Below are 27,904 nucleotides of genomic sequence, written 5' to 3' on the forward strand. Positions count from 1 at the left end.
TTTGTCAGCCTTAAGCTCAGTTTTATTCCTGAATCGGGTGATTGTACTTAATTTTAGATAATGGCCTTCTTTGTTGCCTAAGCAATTTATAGCTTTTGGTCTCCAGTACTGTTGAGCATAACTGAGTTAATTGCACTATTGAAGCACTATAGGCACACGTGTTGGGTGTAGTAATTGGCTCTAAGTGCTGTCTGAAGCCAGACACTAGTGAGTTTTCAACTGATGTTAAAGCAGACATTGTTTACTGTCACTTGAGGCTATACAAGTCTCTCTGTGCTGTTAAGGGATGTTCATATGCATGAGAAAACTTTTTCAGAGGGACTTGTCATTGTGAATTGCTATCAGGATGGGATTATCCTGTATTTTGTAGGCTCTAATAAGCTATAATTAAGAACCAAGGCATCACAATGTATAACTGAATAGAATAAAATCCGATTTGAAAGCGAGGTGTCAATTTGCTTCTACTTTGAGTAAAGTGTATCTTGTGTGATTATGTAGTGATACATATCTCTAGCATTTCTTTAATGTGTGATCCTTTATTCAATCCCAGATTCTTGATGAGGGCCTCTCATTTTGAAGATTCCCTGGAAGCAGTTACAGATGATTCATGTCTAGGAAGGGTAGCGGTGCCCTGCTTTGCATCCTCAGGGTCTTTGCTCCCTCACGGCTTTGGGGTTTTCTCCACTCATGTCTAGAGCTGTTGTCCGTAGTTCCCTTGCTGGCTGTACGTGTATTTTGATGTCAGCCATGTATGGGATTATTTGGGTTCTTTTTTTTTTTTTTTCTGGAAAGAAAACGTGACTGTAGTACTTTGAAACAAGTTCTGGGTAGAACTGATAATATAACGGAGCAGTGTGGGAAGAAGACATGATTGACATTGGAAGGGTCATATCAGCTCTAGACATTTGTGGGATCACTAACAGAAAGGGATATTTTCCTCTGAAAAGACCAGTTATGGAGCAAGTCTTGGAAACTAGTCCACCTTCAAGCCCTTTTCTTGTCTTGTGCTCTGGTGGTGGGGAGAAGGTATTCCTGGTGGTGGGGTTGAGGTTCTTGATGATTAGAGACACAGGGACCTTGCAGCATCTGGCTAATGTCCTAGACCCACATGGACTACTTCTCAGAAAGGGGGTAATGGGGGTTACTTGATTCCTTTTTTGATGGTGCTGAGGAGTAATTTTTGGAGATGTACTTGTAATTAGTTTTCTTAGTTGCTTGAAGGGATTTCTATTAATTGATATATATCTATATATGTATATATAGATATATATATGAATGATTTATTCATTCTATATATATATATATATATATAGCTATTCAGTGTTCTGCCTGCATGCTTGCCTTCATGACACAAGAGGGCATCAGATCCCATTATAGATGGTTGTGAGCCACCATGTGGTTGCTGGGAATTAAACTCAGGACCTCTAGAAGAGCAGCCAGTGTGCTCTTAACCCCTGAGCCATCTCTTCAGCCCTGTTGTTTTCTTAGTCTTTATTATTTTTAGAAGAGAGACCAGTGTAGGCTAACAAGGAATGCCCTTACTAGACAGGTAAGCCCATTATCAGCTTTCAGAAAACATGGCACAGTTCTAACTCATTCTGGAGGAGTCACTGAAATTTAGGTGTATAATGTTGTTTCTTGTAACAAGTGTACTAGCCATCGTGGATTGCATTAGTTGTAGCTAATTCTTTATGTATATTCGTCAAGAACTGTATGTTGTTTATGCAGATTGATAACATTTGCCTTGAGAATTAAACAACCAAGTTGAGTCTGGCGGTGCACATCCTTATTGTGTGGACTTGAGCAGCTAGAGCAGGAAATTAGGAATTCTCTGTGTCACCTGACTATATAGAGAGACCCTTTCTCAGACCAAACCAAATCCAAATCACCAACAACAATCTTCCTCCCCTGCAACTCTACACTCCAAACCCCAGATAAACTAACAGAAACAGAGAGTGAATGAGAATTTAAGCAACTGAAATAATATTTGCCTCTGCCTTCTAAGGCAGTGAGTGTAGCTTTCTGCTTAAGTGGCCATCACAACACACCTGTAGAAATGTTCCTTCTCACCCCTCTGGATACCAAGAGTTCAAGGTTGTTGGCAAAGCCTCTCTTCTTGGCATATAGATGGCCACCTCCTTTCTCTGTCCCCTTGGGGACCTTCCCTCTGATTGTGTGGACAGGATTCCTTCCTGTCTCCCACTAATTCTCATGAGAACAGTACTCCTAGCTGAGGGTTTCCTGATCTTGCTGAACTTCATCATCTCCTTGGTTTGCTTTCTCTAAACCTGGTCCAGGCAGAGAATTGTGATGTCATCATAAAAAGAAAAAAAGCATTTGTGGGGATGTACAGTTCAGTTTATAACTGAGCTAGGTCCCTTCATCACCATGTGGAAGTACTCTAAGCTTGCAGAGCAGGGGTCTGTCATCTGTTGACAGGTAACCTTGAGCCTCACACATGAGTGATTGCTGTTGCATCATTTGGCACTAACTGTCATGCTGTCCTGTGATGTTTACCACCAGTTTGGCATCAATACAGATACCAATATGTGTGCTCTACTGTATTAATGATTTGCTAAATCATTTGCTCAAATGATCTGACTCACCTAGTTCTATAACTTCTCTAAATTCTCTTTAGATTAGAATGAAAAATTCATTGGGAGGCTATATACTTGCATCTTATCCATTGTTTTTCAAAGTATGGAGTTCATTTTTTTTTATTCTGCTCCTGAAGAGATGTTGATGTAGAGCTTGTTACCTTGTTTTCAGAAAATTGTTGAGGACATCTTTCACTATCTTGTAGCATGTCTCCTGTATTGTTTTAAATGAAAATTTGGCTCGTCTAAAGGAGTTTCTTTTAGAAATTGAGAATTAGAATGTTTTAAAAAGATTATTTACTGTGTTCAACCTGTATGTATGCCTGCACCCCAGAAGAGGGCACCAGATCTCATTATAGATGGTTGTGAGCCACCATGTGGTTGCTGGCAATTGAACTTAGGACCTCTGGAAGAGCAGCCAGTGCTCTTAACTGCTGAGCCATCTCTCCAGCCCGAGAATCAGAAATTTTTGCTTTGGCTGCTTGGAAGCGCAAGTGTAGATTAGTGCAGGGGTCTTAGCCCAGCCATGGAAAGTTGAGCTGGGTCTGAGGAAAGACATCTCTGATATTTGTTTTTTGAAAGAGAGGAGATATAATTAAAATGAAACTAGTGTAGATGTGGTTACTGTCTGGTACCACTAATCACTGACTGATAAGTCACCACCACCCCTAAGTAGTGGCTTCAATGATCACCCAGAGAAAAAGTCCACAGATCTGTGTCTGGAATGGCTCCTCACCTCCTCTCCTGTCACAGTGATCTCCTTGCTGGCTCCTTTCCGTAACAGTTTGAATTTGTCCTTCATGGCCCATGCATCTTGTGTCCTCCCTGGAACAGCTTCCCCACAGAGGGTGTCTTCATAGACGTGCTATCCATATGCCTCATTTTTATGCCCTTTGCTAGAGGAGGCCGTTTTCATCTCTGCTGTACCACAGCTCCCGCTTCCCGCACGTGCTTCTCTACCTACCTATTTTAAGGCTTGCCCCTCCACACTGAAGTGTTAGCCTCTTGAGGGAGGGCTGGTTTAGTTACCGCTGTGTGTCTAATCACTTAGAACTGGCTGGTAAGGACGGGCGGGTGCTTAATAAACACAGTTGAATGAATGAGTGAATTGGGCTGGCTTACGGGAGCTATTGCTTTCCTTTCCAGGGTTTTATGAGCATGCATGACCTCCGGTGAGACGATTCCACTGCGCTTGTCCCAGGCAGAGAGCTGTCCTGCATGACCTTCCACCTCTTGCTTCTTGCTGCTGCTCATTATGTCGCTGTCACTAAACATTTAATGTGCCAGGCACTGTGAGACTCTAGAGAGCAGGTCTTACCTAGTTTCATAATAGATCCATAGGAACTTTGGGGTGGGGAGGCTTGAGGGGATGGCCTAACAATGGTGAGGATTCATAGATTTTTTTTTTTTTTGTTTTTAAATTTTGGTTTTAATGCTGTGAGTCTGCATTTCCATTCTACTTTATATTTTGCGCAGCACATCCCCCTCACCCCCCACTTCTTTGGTCCTTAAAACATCCTGGAGAGGCAGGTGTCCTTACTCCTTTGTCTGTTTTACAAGGAAAACACACACCCAGAGAGGTTGAGGACCTCACTGGGGTTATAGAGGTTATTTGTCTTTGTTCACTAAGAATTTCGGTTTCCAAGCCAGGGCCTCACTGTGTAGCTCAGGCTGACCTCAAGACATAATGCTCCGGCCTTAGTTTCGAAGTGTCTGGAATTAGAAGACAATGCTGGCTTGTCCCACTGCAAAGCCCTATTTGCGTTTGCAGATACTTCTTATGGTTTTGTTTTCTTGCTTTGTTTTTGAGATGGCCTCCTATAACCCAGGTTGGCCACAGATTCACTTTGTAGCTGAGGTTGGCTTCAACTCTGATTCTCCTGTCGCCACCTCATTAAGTGTTGAGATTACCCATACCTTGCTCAGTTTATAAACTTGTGTATTCTACATTTCTTTTTTTACTTTTACACCATTTCCCTCTATGGTAGCCCTGGCTGTTGTGGAACTCTGTATGTATACCAGGATAGCCTTGCATTCACAAAGATCCGCCTGCCTCTGCCTTCTGAGTGTTGGTGCTTAAGATGTGCACTGCTACACCCAGATAATATCTTCAATTTCTTTGCACAAGTAAGTATTATGGCGAAAGAAGAGTGAACTTTTCTGTGCACTGTTGTGGACTGAACCCAGGACCCTGCACACGCTGGGCAAGTGCTGTCCCACCGAACTCCTTCTGCAAACTCTGAGTGCCTCTGTGTGACATGCCTGCTGACTGTCCCAAGAAGGGTTTGGTGTGTTTCCATCGGCAGTCTAGATTTGGTTGTTTAGTTCTTTCTCTTTTCCTCTGTCTTTGATTGCAAGTTCTAGCTTCGGTGAGTGATGGGCTGTCTTGTGAGTGACCAGATAGTCGTAGGTATGCTTTCCCTTCTGTTTGCGCTTCCTTTGATCTTTTACAGCAAGAGCATTGACTTTTATGCTCTTGTATCTGTCTGGACTCCATTTCTCTACTAAAGTCCATAGTGAGCAGTATTTCTCCATGGAAGGAGTTGCTGATGGTGAGTGCATATTTTCCTTTCACGGCATTTGTCTGGCAACTGAAAGACTGAAGCTGCTGTTTAAAAGACGAAAAGAAATGAAACCAAGGAATTCCATTTCCAGTCTCTGGATCTTTATTCTATGTTTTAATGCTTGTCTGTGGGACTCAGTGGGAGCTGGTGGCTTGTGAATCCACTGGCATCATCTACCATCCTTGTTCCTGCTAGAAGGATTTGCTGGACCTTTAGCTTGTTAGGTAAACACATCCCTTCCTGGAGATTAATTAGTCTTGGTTAGAGATGTAATTCATCATGTAAAATACCAGAGCTGTCATAGTGAAAAATTCTTAGTGATCCAGTAACGTCTCTGTATCCATTGTCACTGCAGTCTAGCTTACCCTTTTGTGTTCCAGTGTGTAAAATTAGTAGTTTGTAAATTAGAATCAAGATTTACATGAAATAGGGGCAAAATCTAAAGAGTGGTTGTGTAATTGAATGCATTTTGGAGTGTCTTCCTAATTCATTGTCCTTTGCTTCTGCCTTTTTGTATTTAAAAATATTTTTGTCAGGTCCAGCAGCGTTTCTTAAAAAGAAAAAAGCTGGGTGGCTGTGGCACACACCTTTAATCCCAGCATGTAGTGGGCAGAGGCAGGCAGATCTCTGTGAGTTCTGGGTCACTCTGTAGAGAGTGAGTTCCAGAACTGTGTTGAACCCTACCTTTTCCCCTCCTGCCCCTGGTTGGGGGGCAGGGGAAGAAATACTGGTGAGCTGTCACATGATTAGAGTGAAGTCCTCAGTTTGGGTTTGAGGCAGGAAAAATAGCTATTACTATGTATGGTGGAAAGAAGCTGGGCTTTCGTGTCAAGTGTATTCAGCTTTAATTTCAGCTCAAATTCCATTAGCTTCGTGCATGTGTGCAAATACTCCCATCTGTGGGCCTCTGTTCATGTATCAGATAAAGGGTCGTGATACTGTCAAGTTCACTGTACTATGTTAACGCTATCACAGACAGTGCTTACTGTGTGCCCACTGCATTGCTTCTGTTTGTACTCTAGGCCTCACATGCTCAAAACACAGGGCAATGGGTGACGTATACATTTCTGGGCTTAGTATTAACATTTCACACGTGAAATATGTCTCATCAGCAATGACTGCCCTCCAGGTCATAGATCATTTTCTCACTGAAACTTCATTGTGGTGGTGATGCTCGGGTATGAACACTTGGGGGGGGGGCAGAGGCAGGGGGACCATAAAGGTCAGTCTTGGCTACATGGTGATTGGTAGGCTAGCTTGAGCAGGCTAGCAAGCCCCTGTCTTAGAAAATGAAAACAAACAAAGAAAATAACCCTCAAAACAAACAAAGACAAAACCTGAGAAGAACAAAAATGTAGTTTAGAATGATTGTGCCTATATTGTGATACCTGATATCTCTTCGTTTTGAAATAGCCTTCAAAACCTTATACCTTTTGACATTGACATGGTGGCACATGCAGACTTCCATTCTGTGAAACTGGGCAGTAGGTATGTTGGAATATGGAGCTCAATCTGTGTAGAGTTCAGAGATGGATTATAATTACTCTGCAGTTGTTTAAAGCCTAATCCGTAAGCAGACTGACTTGGGTTTTCAGTTCTTCTAGGATCTCTTATTCTAATTGTGTGAGGTGGGCAAATTAATCGCTTCAAAGCTCAGCTGCTTCTAGTGTGGAAAGGAAGATAACAGCAGGCCCCAGAGGAGTGGACACATATTGGACAAAGTGCTAAATAAAGCTGTTTTTTTTTTTTTAAACATGTGTGATTCTCTCTAAAATTTAGAGGTCTTCATTATTTTTATTACCTTTACTGCCTTTCCCTTTGCTAATTAAAAATACTGTAACAATTTGTATTTTTAGAGTTTTATGTATTTGAGTAAAGACTAGCTGTCATTCATCTCAGGTTACTTCAAAAGGAAGAGGATGAACTTTTAGTGTGAGTCAAACTTGGCACAGGATACTTCTTCTATAAATATTTCCTTTGGAAATGAAAATAGGAGAAAAGATCCCCTGTGGACTCCATTTACTTCTAATCTTTGTTTTAGTAACCCTTTCTCTTTCCTAAGTAACTCCTAATGATCCAGTAATGCATTGTGGTGACAGCTCATGCCGGAGAAGGTGTCCTCCCTGGGCCTGACATTTTCCTTAATGGTAATTGTGACTAGTCAAGGTAAACAGTGTGAGATGTTTGGCATGTTTCCTTCCACAAATGGCAGTGTGTATGTATGTGAGGGGGAAGGAGAATGTGGAAGGTACTGTGAAAATGGCAGGCTCATACTGTATAGCACTATAGAAGTGATGGAGTGAACTATCTAGAAACTCTTACCAATGGCTCAGTTGATGAATCGAAGGCTCTTTAGATTGCTCTTTAGATTAACATCCTGGAAGGTTTCAGATTTAAAGAGCAAAGTTATATATCATAAAAACAACAGAGAGACATGCTAAGATACTCAGAACCAAATATTGAGGGTGATTTTTGTGTTTCTCCCTTTGAGATTTACTTTAGTAAATACTTGCCTGTCCTCTACCCGAATCGGAACTCGTCTGGTTTAGGTTTACAGATGAGGGAATAGGGTCTGGCCTGGTACTGCCCTTCATAGCTCCCAGGACTGTTTCATTTCATGCAACACTTGATCTCTTGGCATCCCTAACACATTTACAGAATTCATTTTGGAAGGTACATTGAAGTCACAGACAGGCCTCTTGAATTTCCCTCTAAATTGAAAAAGAAGTTTTATATATTGTGTGGCTCATGAATTAAGACCCCTTGCTTTGAGTGACAGTTTGGAGAAGTATTTTGCTTGAAAGTATCTGGAAGTGGGTACGTGATTGATTTGCTGACAGACCATCTCTGAAAGCAGTTCTAATGATGGACTTATAATTGATTGCATCCATCATTGAGAGCCTAAAATACCCCCCTCCCTAAATTAAAAAAGATAAATGAAATAAACTAGGCTGAATGTATAAGCTGACAAATCCAAGGGAATTTAATGAAACTCTAAATTACCACAGGGAGCAGATAAGAGAAAAAGGTTTCTTTATTATAATACTAAATTAAAAAAAATTATCCAAGAAAGATAATGGAGGAAACAAAGATCCGTGGCCCATGTATCAAACTGAGTTATTGAAAGATTTTTTAATAAGTGTACCTATCTCATTGTCTGGTTATTGTTGATTCCTATCAATCTTGTTGGTGCTGTTTGAAGAATAGTGAATGCAGGCTCTGTCTTGTAGTGCAGCCTTAGGTTATTGCTGTTGTAACAGATTTTAGAATTAATATGACCTTATCCCCAGGCTACTGGGGGCTCTGTTCCTATTTCAGACCATTCACATGAGCTCTTTAGAAGGTGGTTCATTGTTGACAGAATTTTATTTTTTTTTTCTTTTGTTTTTTTGAGACAGGATTTCTCTGTGTAGCTTTGGAGCCTGTCCTGGCACTAGCTCTGTAGACCAGGCTGGCCTCAAACTCACAGAGATCTGCCTACCCCTGCCTCTGTCTCCCGAGTGCTGGGACTAAAGGCGTGCGCCACCACCACCACATGGCTGGTGAGAGAAATTTTATCCCTTAGTACACTTCAGCTATATATGAAAGAAAGCTACCCAGAAGTGACTTAAACAACGATATTTATTATCTTCCTTAGCAAGAAGTCTTGAGGGGTGGGCCACTTCTGGGACGACTCCATGTGTCGGTGTCCTGGGCTGGAGAAGGGACCTCTCTCTAGATGTTCTGTAGGTTTTGTTAGCCAGAGTTGTAAGAAGAATAGACCTGTTAGAAATTACCATAATTCTTACAAATCCAGAGCTGCCCAGCTTCCCTCATATCCATGCTATTTGTGCAGATTATTATAATTTCAGGGTCAAGAGGATAGATGAAGGGTGGATTCTGTGACTAGGCATCCTGTGCATGTACTTAGGTGGGTGGTGGAATCAGCCTTGAAGGTTACTTAGTATCTTCTGGTGCCTCATGTCATTTCCTTGTTTGTAGTATGAATGTGCTGGTGTATTGACTGGATACTGTTCTTCTGATTGTTGCTTTGAAGTTTGACATGATAAACTATCTTCACCAGGACTCTGTCTATTAGTGATGATGTTGAGGATAGAGAAAACGAGAAAGGTCGCCTTGAAGAAGCCTATGAGAAGTGTGACCGTGACCTGGATGAATTGATCGTTCAACACTACACAGAACTGACAACGGCCATTCGCACTTACCAGAGCATCACAGAGCGTATCACTAACTCCCGGAATAAAATCAAGCAGGTGAGCCTCCTTTGCTCCTGTCTGGCAATGGTCACCTTCTTTTGCAGGTGTGGTTTGCAGCTGTGCCACATAGTGCCTAATGGCCCTTGACCAGTGATTCATAAAGAGAGTTTGTAGAATTTTGAAAACCTATTGTGTTGTGAGTACCCTGCCTTTAGTGCCTGAAGGACAAAGTGAATTTATAAGATGTGCTTTTGTATTTGGACAAGGGGATGATCTGCAAGATAAAATAAAACAAAATAAAAGCCTGTATACCATCATATTAAATTTTTATAGTTCTTAGCTATGTATTTTTATATTGTGTATGTAATATGCACATATGTGTGCATTATGTGTGTGTATGTATCTGTGTGTCTGTGTATGGAGGTCAGAGGTCAGAATTGGGTATCTTCTATTATTAGTTTCTACCTGTTTTTTTTTTTTTTTTTTTTTTTTTGAGACAGGATGTCACTGTATCTGAAGCTCCCTGATTCAGCTACACTGGCCTCCCAGCAAACTTTATAGCTTTACTTGTCTTTGTTTATCTGGCATGTGCTACCATGCCTAGCTTTTATGTAGCTGCTAGAGACCTGAACTCAGGTAGCCATGCTTGTGCAATGGTTACTGCCCACTGAGCCATTTCCTGAGCCCCAAACGCTGTGCATTTGGAGAATCACTCCTTTAATACTTTTTTGTACTGTTCTTTAATAAGTAACAGTAATTGTTACCTGTATTGGATACCGACTTTTTGTTGTTGTTGTTGTTGTTGCCAGGGCACGATTGCTTCTGTTATCTCAACAGATTTAGAATGTGAACTCAGGGCTCCCAGACTCTAAAGGCCTTATTGTCAGTCCACCACCCCCCTCCAGTAGATTTTCAAGCAGTGCCTTTCACCCTTAAAAGATAAGTATGAGACATTCAGACATGCTGAATACCAACAGGCCCAGAAATCTCTGCTTATGTAATGTTGGGGTGAGGACTACAGAGCAACATGCTTGGCCTCCTTTTTTTTGGCAGTTGCATCTCAAGCACCTCAGGGAGATCATGTCCTGTGCAGATTGTGGTTTGGAATTTGCTATCTGTGAGATGTGGAGGACTCCCTAGCTTGTTCCAGTCTAGGAATGGCCGTGCTAATGTGTTTCTTTCTTGTCCTTCAGACCTTTTAGTATAATTTTGTAAGCAGTGCATAAATTATACTGATCAGACACTGCGGATGTGAGTTCAGCCTCTTAGAGTCCAGCTCTGGAGCCAGTAAGCTCTTAACCTCTTCTGAAGCATCCTCTTTGTATTTTAAAAATAGCTGGCTGATTTTGAAAGGAATACTATAATTCTTTGCCTTTAGATGTGGTAGTTTCCTCCTATGGATTTATCTGTGATATCTGTAAAATTGGATTAAGCTATAGATGAGTTGCTCTTATGTAAAACAAACTCTAGTCCATTTTGACCCAATATAGTAAGCTCAAGAGAGGCCAGGAAATGAATGTCTGGTACTGCTGACCTTCTCTGGCTTTACTTGTGTAATCACAGGAAGGGTGAGGGACCTCTGATTGTTTTGGCTGACTGGAAGGATTTTGTCCTGATCTCCAGGGAGGTGCCAGCAGTGATTACTCTGGTCCTACCACACAGCATCCATACAATAGCATCATGGTTGGCAACAGAATGAGTCTGCTTGTTTTTGGTGTTGAAAACAGGGCCTTATCTTGAGAGTCTTGCATTTTATAGAAGCCACACACTATTCTATTTACCATTCTTACTTTCTGTATACTGAAGTCAGCGTGAAAGAAAGAAAACAAAAGAAGCCTTTATTATGCCAGTTTGCCAAGAAAGTAAATATCACCTGATTCAATGTTAGGACTTAGTGCCAGTGTTTGAACAAGAAGTACAGGGCAAAAGCTTTGCAAAAAAACACTTTAACAATTGATTAATAAGCAAGGAAAAATGCTGGAAAATGAAAGTAAATTTGTGTTCCATATTTTGATAATTTTGCACCATAAGCATCCATTTTTTTTTTAAATGACCAAAGAAGCAGTGCTGTTTCTTCATTCATCTTTCCATGCCATTTTTGTTTTTAACTGCACTTCAGGCTATATACCAGGGTTAGGTAGATATTTGTCGCTGGTGAAAATGTGAATGAGACAGCCACCATCAGGCTGCATTATTCTAGAGCCACACAGGAAGTTGGGAATACTCAGACCTGACTTGACGTTTTCCTTCTGTTCTCGAGGATTGAGAACATTCATAAGTCTCTTGAGTTCATGCCATGCTGTTGCTTCTGTTTTAGGTACTGGTGGATATAAAAAGTGGAAGACACCAGTCCCTGTCCTCATGGAGTATACATAAAGATAGGATAGAAACAAAAACAACGAGATTATGCCAGTGTTTGTTTAGTCTCTTTATCTCAAGTGTCTGCCTTGTGCAGAGATTGGAATTCTCTGGAGCACAGAAGTGAAAGGTTTCTATCCAGAGATTTTAAGTTTTACACTCCAGTCAGACCACGTGGTAATAAAAGAAAAATACAAGCAAGGAAATGACTAGGGGTTTGCCCTTTTAACAAGGTTGGTCAGGGAAGGCTCGTATCTGAGCAGGAAGAGGAAAAGAGTGTTAGCTGACCCTGAGGAAGGAGGGATAGCAGATGCAGTGACCTTGGGGCAGCAAGATCACTGGCGAGGTGAGAGCCAAGTGAGGGACCAGAGAGCGATCGGAGACAAGCCAGGAGCTGGTGAGTGAGGTGTGGCTAAGGGGACTTGCTGCCGTAGGGTCTGGCAGGTCATTAGAAGGACTCCAATTTTAGTGAATGTACTGATGTACACTTGACTCATATATATGAAGATTTTGCAGTATGTACTATGAATAATTTTAGCCTTTTTGAAGTGGTAAGATTTTGAACATAGTAACAACATAATGTGGCTAACATTTAAAGGCGTACTGTATCTGATGATGTAGGAATATATTTTAAGGTGGAACAAGTCAGCCTTCCAGCATCGCCTTCCACTTTGAGATCACTTCCATATATCCATTTAGGTATATTTTTAGAATCTATGTCCTTCAGAATAAATACATGCTGATCGGTTTGATTTTGATTTTCTTCTCAAGTGGTTTTGAAAATTTTACATTAACCAAGTCCATTTGTTAGTTTTTTATACATTAAAAAAAAAATAATCATTGTAACTTCCAAGAAGCAGCCTTCGGATATTCCTAACATTTTGTTCAGTACATTTAGGTTTACTAATAAGCCCCAAGTAAAATAATGGAAATGTACATAGCACTGTTAGTTCTTACATGACTTAAGTATATCAAAATATATAAATTTAACTTTCATGCAGGCCAACTGTTCATTTGTCCATTTTACTGTTTGTTGAAATCTCTCCTACATATTCTTTACTTGGCTCACATGGCATATTAACCTGAGGTCAAGATGAGGAGAGATGACTGAGCTGAATGTCTTTACTAAAACTATAATAAATATTGTCAAAGTTGAAAAAAATAATCATTGTAAATGAAATACCGTATATGACCAATCAGGTCAAGTCCTGTGGATAATAAACAAAATCCTTGAGTAATCCTGTTATTGTTGAAGACACTGTAAAATTGACCAAAACAAGATGCCTAAGAATCCATGGGTTCTGCTAGTCTCATGGCGACTGTTACAAAGGCATTGACATTGATGGGTATTAATTGATACAGATCAAACTCATACCATGCATGCCATGCTTTGTTGATGTTTCTCCATGGTATGAGGGGGAGATGATGTGAGTTCAGTACAGATTTCTTAAAACAGATTAAGTAGTCAGTCTGATGCCTGTCATAGAAGGAGGGTAGGCTAAGCAGAACATGCACTTGGCTTTCTTGTGTACATAAGACACAACGTTTTACTTTTTATTGGCTGTTTTCTTGGTTTTAGATCCCCTACTAAATATCTGCTTTTCTTGCATATAAACTAGAAATAACTATGAATAATTATTCAAGTGATGTTGCTAGGGGCCCCATTATTCAGGAATGTCACATTCATTACTTAACATTTACCCCAAATGACTTTTGGCTTTTATATGAAACTATACCTTGAAAGGTAGAATTAAGATGAAGAATGGCCTTAATTAATACAAAGAATGTCATAGGAGAACAGCATACTTTTTGTAAGATGTTATTTACAGACTAAATGTTAGTGAAAATTCTTAACTATTTGTATAACAAAGGGATGACAAACCTCAGGTTTCCAGAAATGGACATACTAAACAGTGGCTAGTAGCAAGAGTTGTAACGTAAGTGCAGAACAGTAGTCCTAAGTGCATTATTGTAGTTGTAGGAACCTTGAGGAAGTCTTGCCATAAAGTTCAAGGGTTTCTTGATCTGTGCCTGCATCCAGCAGCTGAAAAGGAAGGTATTGCCCTTGGAATGAATTGAAGGGAGCTTTTCAGAGAATTTTAAGCCTGAGAACGGAAGTTAAAAAAAAAAAAAAAAAAACTAAAGGGGAAGCATGAAAAATAAAAATGTGAGGGTAACTTAAACATGGCTGTTGTTTCTCAAGTTTATTCTTTCAATAAACTTCCTATAAACTCTATAGGACAAACTCAGTTGGACCCTTCTCACGGCCATGTGTGTGTGAGAGCTTAGATGTAGATTTCCTTCTCACAGTCACACGTGTGTGAGAGCTTAGATGTAGATTTCCTTCTCACAGTCACATGTGTGTGAGAGCTTAGATGTAGATTTCCTTCTCACGGTCACATGTGTGTAAGAGCGCTTAGATGTAGATTTCCTTCTCACGGTCACATGTGTGTGAGAGCTTAGATGTAGATTTCCTTCTCACAGTCACATGTGTGTGAGAGCTTAGATGTGGATTTCCTTCTCACAGTCACATGTGTGAGCGCTAGATGTAGATTTCCTCCCCCGGCATGTGTGTGAGAGCTTAGATGTAGATTTCCTTCTCACGGTCACATGTGTGTAAGAGCGCTTAGATGTAGATTTCCTTCTCACAGTCACATGTGTGTGAGAGGGCTTAGATGTAGATTTCCTTCTCACGGTCACATGTGTGTGAGAGGGCTTAGATGTAGATTTCCTTCCACTGCCACAGAAGGGATAGAATAATATTCTGTATTTGTAAACTAAGTGATACTGATATACTGGTGTTTAGTGACCGTTCCTTGCTCAAGAGAGAACTTGTCAGGTTCTCTCTGGCCCATAGGTGCCCTGAGACATTTGCACAGGCACTGTGCTTTATTAGGGTGTTAACACCGTCAGAGGAATTCTTTCTTTATTTCTGTTGGTTTGAATTCATTACTTTTCTGCTTTCGTGTGTTGAAGATTATGGCCTTCCTGTCTTTCTCTGGACAGCTATCTACCAGCCCCTCTTAAGTGTGTTTCTGCTATTTCTCTTACAAAAGCTGAGGCAGGTTTGTATGTTTTTAAAGCCCAAGTTAGTTTTCCTCATTCCTTTGTCCCTAAGTTGGGTTACAAAAATTACTTCTCTGCCACCTGTATCATCTCACATCTCTTTTTTCAGTAGCCTCTTGAGCCCTGTTTTTATTCTCTTCTTTCTTCTGGCCTCTAATCAGAGTGGCTTACAGTTGTGTATAGTGAGCCTGAAGTTCTTGGTGCTGCTGAACACATGATTTAGAGCAAATGTCAAGTTACCTGTAATTCTGAGGAGGCAAAGCATGATACCGTGCTTTTAACAACTCGGCTTTCCATGGGCTTGTTTATGAATGAAGCAGGGTAATATAATTTTTCAATATTAATTATCCCTATAAGTGAGACATAACAGAATGAGAATACTGTCATCACATTTATAAAAATAGATATGGATTTGAGAAATAAATGTTTATGTGAGTTTGGTACCTTCTTGACAGAGTTCCTGTTTCACACCCCCAATTAAAAAGACATTATTTAAACTTACTGATAAATAAAAATTATGTACAATCATGGATGTACCATGGTATTTTGGAATTTGAACACGTTGTGGAATGGTAACATCAAGTTAATATGTACATCACCTTAGATAGATACCATTTCTCTGTAGTAAAACCATTACAGTATTTCTTAGCAATTTTCAAGAAAAAACACATTGCTATTAACTTCAATCAGCGTGTTGTATAACTCATATCTTGAATTTGCTCCTGTTACTAATTAAGAATTTGTATGCTATGGGTAACATCTCTTCAGCCTCATCCTCTGGTAACTGTCATTTTCTTCTCTTCTGAGTTTGGCTTTTGTCACATGTGAGTTCATGTGCTATTTATTCTCTTTGTATGCTTGGCTTCTTTCTCTCAGCATGGTGCCTTCCAGTTTCAACCGTGCTGTTGTAAATGTCAGGATTTCCTTCCCTTTAGAAGATGAGTCATAATTTTTTTTTTTTTTTGGTCATCCTTCCTTCAAGTGTTGCTTTATTTGAAATGATTTGATATTATTTTGGGGGAGAGGATGGGGATGGCCATGCCTCACCCTGTTGACAGTTTGGATCATATAGGTGTACATGGCTGTCAGAATGCACCAAGTCTACACCGGAGTTGTAGTCACCTCAGGGGAAATAGAGACAGAACGAAATAAATGTTGAGCTCCAAATAGAAGCATATGCTAGGGCTGTCACCAGTGTTTGGAAGTACTTATGTGATTTGCAGATGATAGTGAATTTAAAAATGTCCCCATAAAAACTTAAGTGAGGCAGCACGTGCTTGAGTCTTAGTACTTGGGAGAAGGAGGCAGTAGGGTTACCAGGACAAGGCCAGTGAGTTTGAGCCAGCCTGAGCTACATGAGACTGTATTGTTTTTTTAAAAATTCTTTTTCCATGTTTGAAACATTGAGAATTTTATAGGGTAAAAAATAGAAACTTTTGGCTGGGTGGTGGTGGCACATGCCTTTAATCCCAGCCCTCGGGAGGCAGAGGCAGGTGGATTTCTGTGAGTTCAAGGCCAGCCTGGTCTACAAGAGCTAGTTCCAGGACAGCCTCCAAAGCCACAGAGGAACCCTGTCTCGAAAAACCAAAAAAAAAAAAAAAAAAAAAATAGAAACCTTTATGATGTGATTGTGTTTACTGTCAATCTCCAAATCCCCGTTCCCCTTTCTTCCAAAAGTTTGAGATTGCCTATTTAATATCAAATTTACTAGATGATGCTGAAAATGGGAGGCAAAAAAAAAAAAAAAAAAAAAAAAAAAAGCTGTCATGTGTCTTTCAGATTATCTCTACATGTGTTTACTTTTTTTTCAAGACTCAGTCTAATTTTATTGTGGCCTTTTGGGAAGAGCATTGAGATCCTTGGTTGTAAACTGGCTGGAGGTCTGTAGCTGTAAACATGGGTCCTGTGGCCTTCAGCTGCAAGGAGGATGGGGAAGGAATGCTCGTACTAGACTCCCATCCTGATCATTCCCATGTTGAGATGGCCCCACCTTTATATGGTGCTTCATATTTTCAGAGTTCCTAATATCCATTGTAATTACTCGTATGTTCACTCAAAGGTATGCTAGAAGTAGTTTTCTCATTTCATGGGGGAGCAGATAGAAACACAGGGAGGTAGTGAGGCATCCAAGTGACCTGAATCAGGGTTAGAATTTAGCAAGGGGACCAACCAAAGGGAATAAGTGGGAGGGAATTAGGGACTGTTACACCAACAAGACCAATGAGGAATACTCACCAGGGTAGTGGTTTAGGTTGGCAAGACTTTGAATTGACTCAAGGTCCAATATGTTTTATTATAGGTAAAAGAGAATCTACTCTCCTGCAAGATGCTGTTGCACTGCAAACGGGATGAGCTTCGTAAACTGTGGATTGAAGGAATTGAGCATAAGCATGTACTGAACCTGCTGGATGAAATTGAGAACATTAAACAAGTGCCTCAAAAACTGGAACAGTGCATGGCCAGCAAGCACTACCTTAGTGCCACCGACATGCTGGTAAGAGCAGCCTGTGCAAAGGCTCACTCCTGCAAAGATATTGAAGCTCTCTTCTCCCTGCCTTTGGGATTCTCAAGCACTTGCAGGGGAACCCTAGCTAGTTCTCTTCCTGCAGGGTTTGAAATGTTAGATGGTTATTATGTATATATTTTCTGCCCTTTGGAAAGAAATCAGTCCGGGAATTGTGCTGAAATGTAATGAGAGATTGCTTTTTTAGCTTCAGAGGATGATCATGAATCTCATTTTAGAGGATGAAATCTATGTGACATAGACTTGAAGATTTGTAAAGTTAGGTGTTCCATAAAGGTTTGAAGTCATGTTTTGATTGATTATAGCTTTGTTTTGTTTCTTTTACCTGGTGAGGAAGAAAATGACTTCTTTGATACCAATCTTACAAGCACCTTTACAGTGCTGGATGCTCTGTGACCTGGCCTTTACTATCTCAGTCTATGGTGTTCTGAATTAATGGAAGTTCCTAGAGGGTGCAATTCGTGGTGAATGTTAAGCCAGACTTTAATCCCTCTTGGTCCTGACTTTTCTAGGACTGGTGGCTTTTATGGAGGACTGTCCTATCTTCTTGCTCATTTACACACAAATATATCCACTTTCATCTCTGTAGAAGTCTACAGAGGTTCTCAACAGCAGCTATGCTAGATATGAGGATTTTCTCTTACCTACAATGGGGCAAGTTCTTTATCTTTGTTTTACAAATTATATTGGTGATAACACTGATGAACTCGGTGGGACTTTGATGAAATAATTCCATTAAGAATCTTGCTGGGATTAAAGGAGTTTGAGCTCCATCTTGAAAATAAAAACAAACAACCCCCACCCCCACATTTTTTTTTTTTTTTTTTTTTTTTTTTTGCTGGAAAGGACTAAGAGAGACACACATGGATCCACCTAAGAAGGGGAAACAGACAAGATTTTCTTAGTAGCAGCGGAGGGAGGGTAGAGGGAGGGAAGGGAGTCGGGAGAATAGGAGGGAACTGGATGGTTGAGTTGGGGGAAGGACAGAGAGCGAGGGCAAGGAAAGAGTTATCTTGATAGAGGGAGTCATTGTGGCATCATTGAGAAACCAGGCACTCGGGAAATTCCCAGAAACACACACCGATGACCCCAGATAAAACCCTAAGTAATGGTGGAGAGGGTGCCTGAACTGGCCTTTCCCTGTAATCAGATTGAGGACTACTGTGTTGTCATCATAGAATCTTCATCCAGTAACTGATGAAAACAGATGCAGAGATCCACCACTAACCACTGGGTCAAGCTCCCAGAGTCCAGTCAAAGAGAGGGAGGAGCAATAATATGAGCAAAGGGATCAAGACCAGGATGGGGATGCCCGCAGAAACAGCTGACCCAAGCTAGTGGGAGCTCACTGACTTTGGACTTTCAGCTGGGGAACCTGCGTAGGACTGAACTAGGCCCCCTGAATGCAGGTGGCAGTGAGTGGCCTGGCCAGTTTGTGGGGCTACTGGCAGTGGGACCAGGATCTATCCCTAATGAATGCATGAACTGGCTTTTTGGAGCCCATTTCTTATGAAGAGATACCTTGCTCAGCCTAGACACCGGGGAGGGCCTTGGTCCTGCCTCAGTGTGGTGGTGATGGGACAGACTTCGTTGACTCCTTTACCCTCTCTGAGGAACAAATGGGGATGGAGTGGAGTAAGGAGAAAGTGGGGGAGCAGGAGGAGGGGAGGGAGGGGGAACTGGAATTAGTATATTATTATTATTATTATTATTATTATTATTATTATTATTATTATTTTTGCTGGAGTGGGAGGAGGGGAGGGAAGGGAGCTAGGAATTTTGCTGGAAGCTGATCACAAGGCTAAAGCAAGAAGACCACAAATCCAAGCCCACCTAGGCTTCGGAATGAGTGTGGGACAGTCTTGACAAGTTTAAGCATTTGTCTCAAGAAACTGGAATAGATGGCATTCGGTGGTGGCACATGCCTTTAGTCCCAGCACTCTGGAGGCAGAGGCAGACAGATCTCTCTAAGTTCAAAGCTGGTCTGGGCTACAGAGTTAGTTCTATGATAGCCAGGGCTGTCAAGACTGTCTTAAACTCATTCTGTAGCCTTAGTGGTCATTGGACATGTGGTCTTTTTGATTCAGCCTGTGATCAGCCAGGATCGCAGTCCTGCACAACCAGGCCCAGCTTGTTTCCAGCATCTTATCAGAATGACATCTAAGTTCATAATGACTGGGCTGTCCAACAGCAAAACATTACTTTTCAGCATTAGTGTTGATTTATGCATCGTTTTGCTAAATTATCAAGATTTAGCAATTAGAATAAATAAGCTTATATATTTGTGGAACATATACAGTTTTTTTTATCATTGAGTCATTGTTTTGATGTGTGTCTGCTTTTAATTAAATGACATGTATTAGATTGAGTTGTTAGGGTTTATTTAGGTTAATTAAATTCATTTTAGGATTTCAGAATGTTCTTTTATGGCCCTATTACTTATGGGCTAATTTATTTATTTAAAAGCTTAAAATGAGTATTGCCCTTCTCTTCACTAATTTTTGCTTAGGTCTTAATTAAATAAGTTCATCAAATTATTTGTTGTAATTTATAGAAATTAAACTATAGTTTCTCCTTGATGTAACAAACACCTGAGATAAATCAGCTTTTAAGAAGGATTAGGTTTATTTTGGTTTATAGTTTAAGGCATTTCAGTTCATGGTTGTTTGGTATTTCACCATCTTGGGAGTATGTCGTAGAGGAGGTTACTCACTTCATGGCGACTATGAAGCAAAAAGAGACAGAAGGGACTAGGGTCCTTTAAATTTATGCCTCCAATGGCCTATTTTCCTAAGGATGCTACCTCCTCAAGGTTCCACAACTCCCAATAGTGCTGCAGACTGGGGACCACATCCTTAACACATGGCTCTTTGGGAAACATTTGTGTTGAAAACAAAAAAAGTGGACTCATGTAAACAGTCTGCTAAAAGGACAGAGGCATGCTTGGAAAGCCGTCTCTGAGTTCTGTTGTATGTCTTCATTGTTTTCTTCTAGACCCATGTCAACTTGACACATATGTGGAGTGACTGTGTAAGAACCCCAATTGAAGAATGGTCTAGATCAGATTGTCCTGCCTTTATGTTTGGAGGCATATTCTTACTGCTATTTGATGTAGTGGGGCTGTCCCACCATAAGGTGAAATTGAGGTGCTGGCCAGTGAGCCTTCCTCCATTGGTTTCTGTTTCAAGTTTCTGCCTTGGTCTCCCTTGATGGACTATAGCCTACTAGCTACCATGAGTCCTTTTCTCCCCAAGTTATTTTTAGTTGTGGTGTTTGTCATAGCAACAGAAAGCAATCCAGGACAGTTGGGCTAAAGTATATGGGGATAGAGTTAGGTGTTTGTATTTTGGTGGGAGACAGCAAGGGGTATAGGCTGTAGACATCATCTATCCAGTTGCAGAAGGGAACAACCTATTTATTTATTATTGTTTTACTAATTAATATAAGTCTAAGACCTATGCTGAGCCTGATGGTTGTAGTGTTCATCAGTTCTAGCTAAAATCTTTGTGTTTGGGATGATGTAACACGAAAAGTAAAAGTCCTACCACAAGCTTCAAGCTGAAGGGCAAAAAAGCGAAGTAACAGGCCACTAGCTCTTGCTGCTACCTCAGGCTGATCCTGCTGCCTGTCCTTAGCGTAGCTGGAGAATCCTGAAACTTCAGTGTCTTCTTGTCCTCAATGCGGCTGGAGAATGAATCCCTCCTATCCTCAGTGTGCCTGGAGAAAAAATGCTTGATACTGAGATCTTGCTCCTGTATACCCCCCTAATGCTGGGATTAAAGGCGTGCAATCCCAGGTTGTGAGATCATCTTTGTGTGAGTTGTTTCTCTTCAGGACTGGATCAATCTTGTGTAGATCTGAGTGGCCTTGGACTCACAGAGATCCGTCTACATTTTAATGCTTAGTCCTAGGATTAAAGGTGTGTACCACCACCTCCTAGCTTCTGGCTGCTGGGATTAAAGGCATGTTCGGACTTCTATGGCTTGTGGCTGACTTTGCTTTCTGAAACTTCAAGCAAACTTTAATAAATCATAAATAATATATCACCACACCCTCTCCCACAAGGTCAGTGAGTAAGATACATTGTTTCTTTCCCTTCATTTATAGTTGTTTTTGTAGTTTGGATTCTAATCCTTTGTCTGCTATATTAGTTGCAAATAGCGTCTTTGAGTAGGTGTTTATTTTTTACTTTGTTCATGGTAATGTCTCTTAAAACATTTTTAATGCAAAATATCTTAACATTGTTTACTTAAGATAAATGATTTTAAGAAAAATTTCTATTCTGTTGTCTTAAGAGAATTTTAAATTTTGTTCTTTCCTCCATAAGCAGTCCATTCTTACTTACACAGGGTTCTACTTTTACTTTTGCTCTTTGTATCCAGTTGGCTCTGTTTATTGAATCCTTCTACTGATTTATAATGCTATTGTTCACATTCCAAATTTTCACATATGTATGTATTTTCAGGCTTTTTTTTATTTGTTCAGTTGTTCTTGCCTGTACGAAGATAATGGCCTTTTAATTACTGTAACTTTGTAATATAGCTTGAGAGGAGGAGAAAATGGTCCTTCATTTTGTTTAAGATTGCTTATACTCCTTTTGTCCTCTCTTCTTCCATGGTAAATCTGTCAAATTTCACAAAAAGAATGAACAGATTTCATTGACTTTAAGGGATTTGTGTGTTAGCAATCTCATCTTCATATCCGTGAATGTGTGCTTATTCTTTTGATAATGCTTAGCAATATATTCCTTACAAGTATTACATATATCCATTAAACTTAATGTATCACCTATGTTCTGAGGCTTTAAAAATGATAGCTTTTATTAATTATAGTGTCTAATTATTTGATTTATATAAAGGTAAGGTATATATCTCTTTGACATTTATCATTTAAAATATTTTCTGTTTTTTGAAATTAAAATATAATTGTATCATGTGCCTTCCTCCCTTTTCTCCCTGTAGCCCTTTCCATACACACACACACACACACACACACACACACACACACATATATATTCCTTCGTATGGCAGTACCACTTGCTTAATCTTTATAATGTTTCTTGTATGCATATGATTTCAGGGCTGACCACTTGGCATGGGACAACCAAATTGGGGGCTTTTCCCTAGGGAGGATTATTTCTCCCACTCTCTACGTTCCTTAGTTGCCAAGGGTTAAGGGCCCCTGTGAGTTTCCCCTTCTGTTAACATGTCTGTTGGAGTCATCTTTGTTCAGATCCTATTTAGGGAGCCATGTTGGTGAGACTTCATGGGTGTAGCTTTTCTAGCATTTCTAAGAGATATAATCTCTTCCTATTCTTCTGGCTCTTATAATCTTTCTGCCCGCTTACACTATAATCTCTAAGCCTTAGGTACAGAAGTGGTATTGTAGATGTTTCAGTTGGGACTAGTCTCCACATAGTTTTCTACACTTTGATGTTGCAATTTTCTATAAAGATCTCAATCTATTTTTGTGCATCAAAAGATATAAATTACATTAGAATTTACTTCAAAAGTAATTTCTCTTCTTTTACCAAGTGAGTCCAGAGATGGAACATAGGTTTCAGGTTTGCCTTTATCTGTTGAGCCATTTTGTTGGCTTGCTTTTTTTTTTTTTTTAATTGACTATGTATTTTCCTGGAGTGATTCCCAATATTATCTTCTTGGAATTGGCTTAAATTTACTCAGCTTTCTGAGTATCTCAGATACTACAGGCCTGTCTTACTTTTTCATAAGCTACATGATTTCATTCATATAACCGCTTTTATTTATGAAGTTTATCATTGACTGTGGAGTTTATATCTTACCTATCTGTGCTCCATACCTACCACAGCCACATTCATAGAGTCGAGTTAGCAAATCATTAGCCAGCTGGGTAACTATATGAAAGACTTCATTACACAGAGGAAATGACTTTCTTAAAGATATTTCTTTCCCAGGAGCTATGCTTTATTTCCTCTGTTTGGTGAATTTATTTTTAATTTTGACAAGATACTTTGATTTCTTTTGTAATATTTAAATTAGCAAAAACAGTTTTATTAGAGCTAATATGATTATATACATACTTTGTTTAGATATTTTAAGTATGAGAAATGAACCAATTCCTTTCATTCTTACAGCTTGGATAGATGGGTTTCTGGTGTCATTACTATTTTTATATGTGAGGTAATTTGCTTGATTTAGAAAGTTGGTGCACCTAAATGTACAGCTATTTGTCCATTCTGTCCACAAGAGGTTGGACATATTCTTCAATAGTCTTGTGTATATATGTCTGTAGTATAACGTCAGCAACTACTCTTTTACTGGACCTCATATGAAAAACAATTGCATTTCTTTTCTCTGTGGCTATGTGCTGTTACAAGTAAAATCTACTCAAAGACTCTCCAGGGTCCAAATGGAAATTGGCACTAAAATGCATCAGAGGAAAGTAAAGACAAAACCATCCAGTCTTTCAAGCCCCACTGAGTTCCTTGGATTTGTTTGACACAAGACTTTGCATTTTCATTTTAAGGCAGGTGCGGGTATAGATATGTAGTAATTTGATCCCTTCACAGTATAGGTTAATAAACCCAGAGTAAATAAATCTTTGGTGACCGATGACTCTTGCCACCTCCTGCTATTCCTGCTTTAAATTTGACCTGTCTTATAGCTGTAGACTTAGCTTCTAGGTGGAATTGTATTTCTTCTTTTGATATGCTAACCAGAATATTGCATGAAATAATTAAATTGTCATGACAGGTAATGTCTGCAAGTAGGGCCAGCCTTTTGTTTCCTTCTTTAAGGTAAACAGTTGCTGTTGGCTAATGAAAAGCTAAAAATGATCCAACAAGAAGCCACACAGAAATCAGAGGCTTGATTAATATTGTAGCCTGTAGCTTTGTGATATGTATGGTTTAAATTAGACCTTTGCGGTATTGTGCTGGGTTGGTGCAAGCACATTAATGACATAATTTCTGGTTGCTGCATCACATCTCTGCAGTCTGTCCTTTGTATTCCACTCACATTAATTGAAGTAATTTTGCCAGTGAAGCGTGTTTCAAACCTCTGCATTTAAATTGAAATTTTAATTCCCTTATTGTCTTGAAAAGACGGCTGAAGATGCCTTGTTACAGGTTTCATTATCACTCAAAACACTCCAGCTGCTGGTTTTAATGTACAATGACTGATTAATTCTGGAAACAATTATTAATATAAGAATAGCAGCTTCTTCCCAGTGGCATGAGTAACCAGGAAGGTATTTCATGAGAGTTAATATTTTTATAAACTTTTTCTCCCAGGGAGAATTTGTGTGTAGAAGTCTGCATCATATGAAAATTACAGGGAGCACTTTTTAAACCACTTACACAAGTTCTGATTTATCAGCCATAGAAGTCAATTCATAATTGCATTCAATCAGTAGAAACCAAGCCAGTGTGAGTCGTTTAGAAGCACTTTAGCTGACAGTCACACAAGGCTTGTGACTAAAATAAATTTTCATTTCTAAGCCTGTTTGAGATTATAGAGATTTTGAATGTCTTTTTAATCATTTTGTCTTTATTTTTATGCATTTACAAAAAGAAACCATAGCTTCATAGTCAGATGAGGATTATTATGATAATTATAATAACATATTTACATAGTTGTCTTTTCCCCAGAGGATCCTGGGATGCTTTTCCGTGAGCATTGTGTAATGGAGTTATTTTACTGATACTTTGAAAATATGGCCCTATCTGTGTTAAAGAAAGTAAGGCAGCAATTTAATTGAGTAGTTTCTAGAATCCTTTAATACAAGTATTGTAATGTTTTCAGTTCATATGATTCTTTGAAGGTGTTTGCTGCTATTGAGGACTGTGTGTGCCAGCATGGAAGACCTAGACTTGAATCCTAGCTCTGACTCCTAACAGCATCATGACTTGTGGCCAGTCATTTACGTTTATTGAACGCTCGAGTTAAGGATGCTATATAGCTCTGAAGTTTATTGAAAGATAGCACAGTGCACAGTTCTTTAAATGTTGAAAGTTACTCAGTTTTTAAATTGGTAGTATAGGAAAGAGTATGGTACAATCTCAAAATTCATTCTAAAGGTGGACTTATTTTGAGTTGGTAATAAGTTGAAGTAGGGCTAGGTTAAGCATTTTATTCACCTTCTTTTTAGTCAACTTGTATGTTACCTGAATGCAAGACTAGCTTATTATTTTAATTGTATGTTTGTATTGAGTGTGATCATTTGAAACATTTATATAGTGGGGATAATTAACATTTCTATCTCCTTGGACATTTTTTTTGGGGGGGATTTACTAATAGCTGAATGGTTGTACATATCTATGAGATGTAATGTGATTTCAGTACATGCTTACCATATGTACTGAGCAAATAAGGTTCTCTCACTTTCTCTTATTTAGGAAGAAACATTACTTGACTTAGCTCTCATGTCAGCAAATGCTGAAGTGTTTGATTGAGTTAAATTCCCCTTCAAGATGAGGCACTTTGGTGTATTATTTAACTTCTCTCAGCCATCTCCCCCTCCTGCAGTTGGAATGATACTAGCATCCGTCTCTTGGGCCTGCTGTGAGCTTTAGAAGAGAAATCCTCTGTAAATGTGCTTGTCCCATGGCCTTACATCCTAACCGCTAAAGTACAGTACACAGACATGGTAGTGATCATTATTTGCAACCCAGTGTTTTTCTATAAGATACAGACATACTAAAAAAGCAGAAAACTTATTTTAAATTTAATCCTACTTTTCTTACCATGACATTGTTTTTTAGAGCCTTTGGTCCCTGCATGTAGTGGGTTAATTTGAACTTCAGTCGTCTCTTTGTGCTTTAGAAGCACTGTTTACTTCTGACTGTATTCCGATGATGTCCAATTTCCTCTTCCTTCCTTTCTTTCCAGACTCTAGTAATCACAGTTTTATGGTCAGCTTAACATTTTGGCATGTATATGGAGGGAACATGCACTTTTTCTGTATTTGATTCATGTTATCCTCTTGTTCCATCCATTTTCTGTAATGATAGAATATTAGCTTTGAATAATATTTCATTGTGTACATCTAAGCTATCATGAATAGTACAACAATAAACAAGAGTATTTAGCCATCTCCTTTTTGTGTATTGATGCCATTTGCTTTTGATACTCCACAGTGGACTAACCAGATCTGAGGGCAGATTCCTTTCCTTTCCTTTCCTTTCCTTTCCTTTCCTTTCCTTTCCTTTCCTTTCCTTTCCTTTCCTTTCCTTTCCTTTCCTTTCCTTTCCTCCCCTTTCCTCCTCTCTTCTCTCCTCTCCTCCCCTCCCCTCCCCTTCCCTCTCCTCCCTCCCTCCCTCCCTTCCCCCTTCCTTCCTCCCTCCCTCCCTCCCTTCCCCCTTCCTTCCTTCCTTCCTTCCTTCCTTCCCTTCTTTCGAGAGAGGGTTTCACTCATTAGCCCATGGTGCTCAGGAACTCAGTGTGCTGGACTTTGGACAGTTTGACTGTAATATCCCATGGTGTGGACCTGAGGCCATGTCTTTTGGCCTCTTGTTCCGGTGTCCACATCAGGCAATTTTCAGCTGTTACTGCACTCAGTAGCTTTTCTTGCCTTCCCCCATTTCTTTTCTTTCAAGTACTCTAGAAACTTGTTTTGCTTTATTTTTAAAGTTCTATGTTTTTTCTTATGCTTGATATAGTCTACTGTTGAGACTTTCAACTGAATTTATATATATATATATGTATATATATGTATATTTATTATTTTTTCTTATTTTACATATTAATCCCAGTTCCCTCTCCCTCCCTCAACTGAATTTTTAAATCTTGTTTATTATGGTTGTTTTTTCAAAGATTTCTGTTTGATTCTCTGCAAGATTTCTTTCTGATGAATCTGTCACTTACCATGAATTGTTTTTCTAAGTTTGGTCAACTATTTGTATCCTTTTAATTCTCACTGATTTTCTTTATACTCATAAAAAAGTAGGCATTTCCTCAGCATCTGTTCTTTGGGATTTGTTGATAGAGAGTTTTTTTTTTTTTTTTTTTTTTTTTTTTTAAGGGATCTGCTACTTTGTCTTTTCATATTAGCTATGATCCTAAATGGGTATTTTCACATTTGTTAGATCACTTCTGTTTTCTGCTCCTATTGTAAATAGCTTTCTTCAAATTTTATGTTGGGGTATTTGGTTGGCTTTGGTGCTAGTAGGACACCATAATGTAATCTCTGTACAGCTCTTTTGGCTGTAGCTCATGGCTTCAAATGCAGTGAGTGTGCTTAACAGGTTAGACAGACCCACTATCTGGAGAGGCTGTGTTGGGTGGTGCTCTCAGTAGTTGTGGCCACTCCAGTGGTGGAAGTGATGTTTTGTGAGTGTGCTAATGTTTCTTCTGTCACTGCTAGGGCAGCCCCTCTCTTGTCGCCAGTTGGCACAGTAGGGATGGGGCTCTGCAGCACTTTGCTCTCAGATCCAATGATGATGCAGGGCCAAGAGTGGCTGGCTATTGGTGGGGTTGGTGATGGGAGCACAAAGCATTCTGTATCAGCTATAGTGCTGGTGCCAGGGAGTTGGCCACCAGGGATAGGACACCTACCATCGGCGGTGGCATGACTAGCTTCTATTTTCTAGTTTAAGGCATTTTTAAGGAAGCAGTTCTA

General features: G+C 39.7%; 1 protein-coding gene across 1 annotated transcript in view; it reads left to right on the forward strand.

Annotated features, from left to right (window-relative positions):
* Exoc4 (exocyst complex component 4) overlaps positions 1-27,904 on the forward strand; it is a 651,801-nt gene that overhangs the window by 10,272 nt on the left and 613,625 nt on the right. Inside the window, exons 2-3 of the mRNA XM_051175863.1 lie at positions 9,225-9,414; positions 17,081-17,275. Of these exons, the coding sequence (XP_051031820.1) occupies positions 9,225-9,414; positions 17,081-17,275 (385 nt within the window). The remainder of the gene's footprint in view (positions 1-9,224; positions 9,415-17,080; positions 17,276-27,904) is intronic.

The sequence above is a fragment of the Phodopus roborovskii genome, unplaced genomic scaffold, assembly GCF_943737965.1.
Source record: "Phodopus roborovskii unplaced genomic scaffold, PHOROB, whole genome shotgun sequence".
Classification (NCBI taxonomy): Eukaryota; Metazoa; Chordata; class Mammalia; order Rodentia; family Cricetidae; genus Phodopus; species Phodopus roborovskii.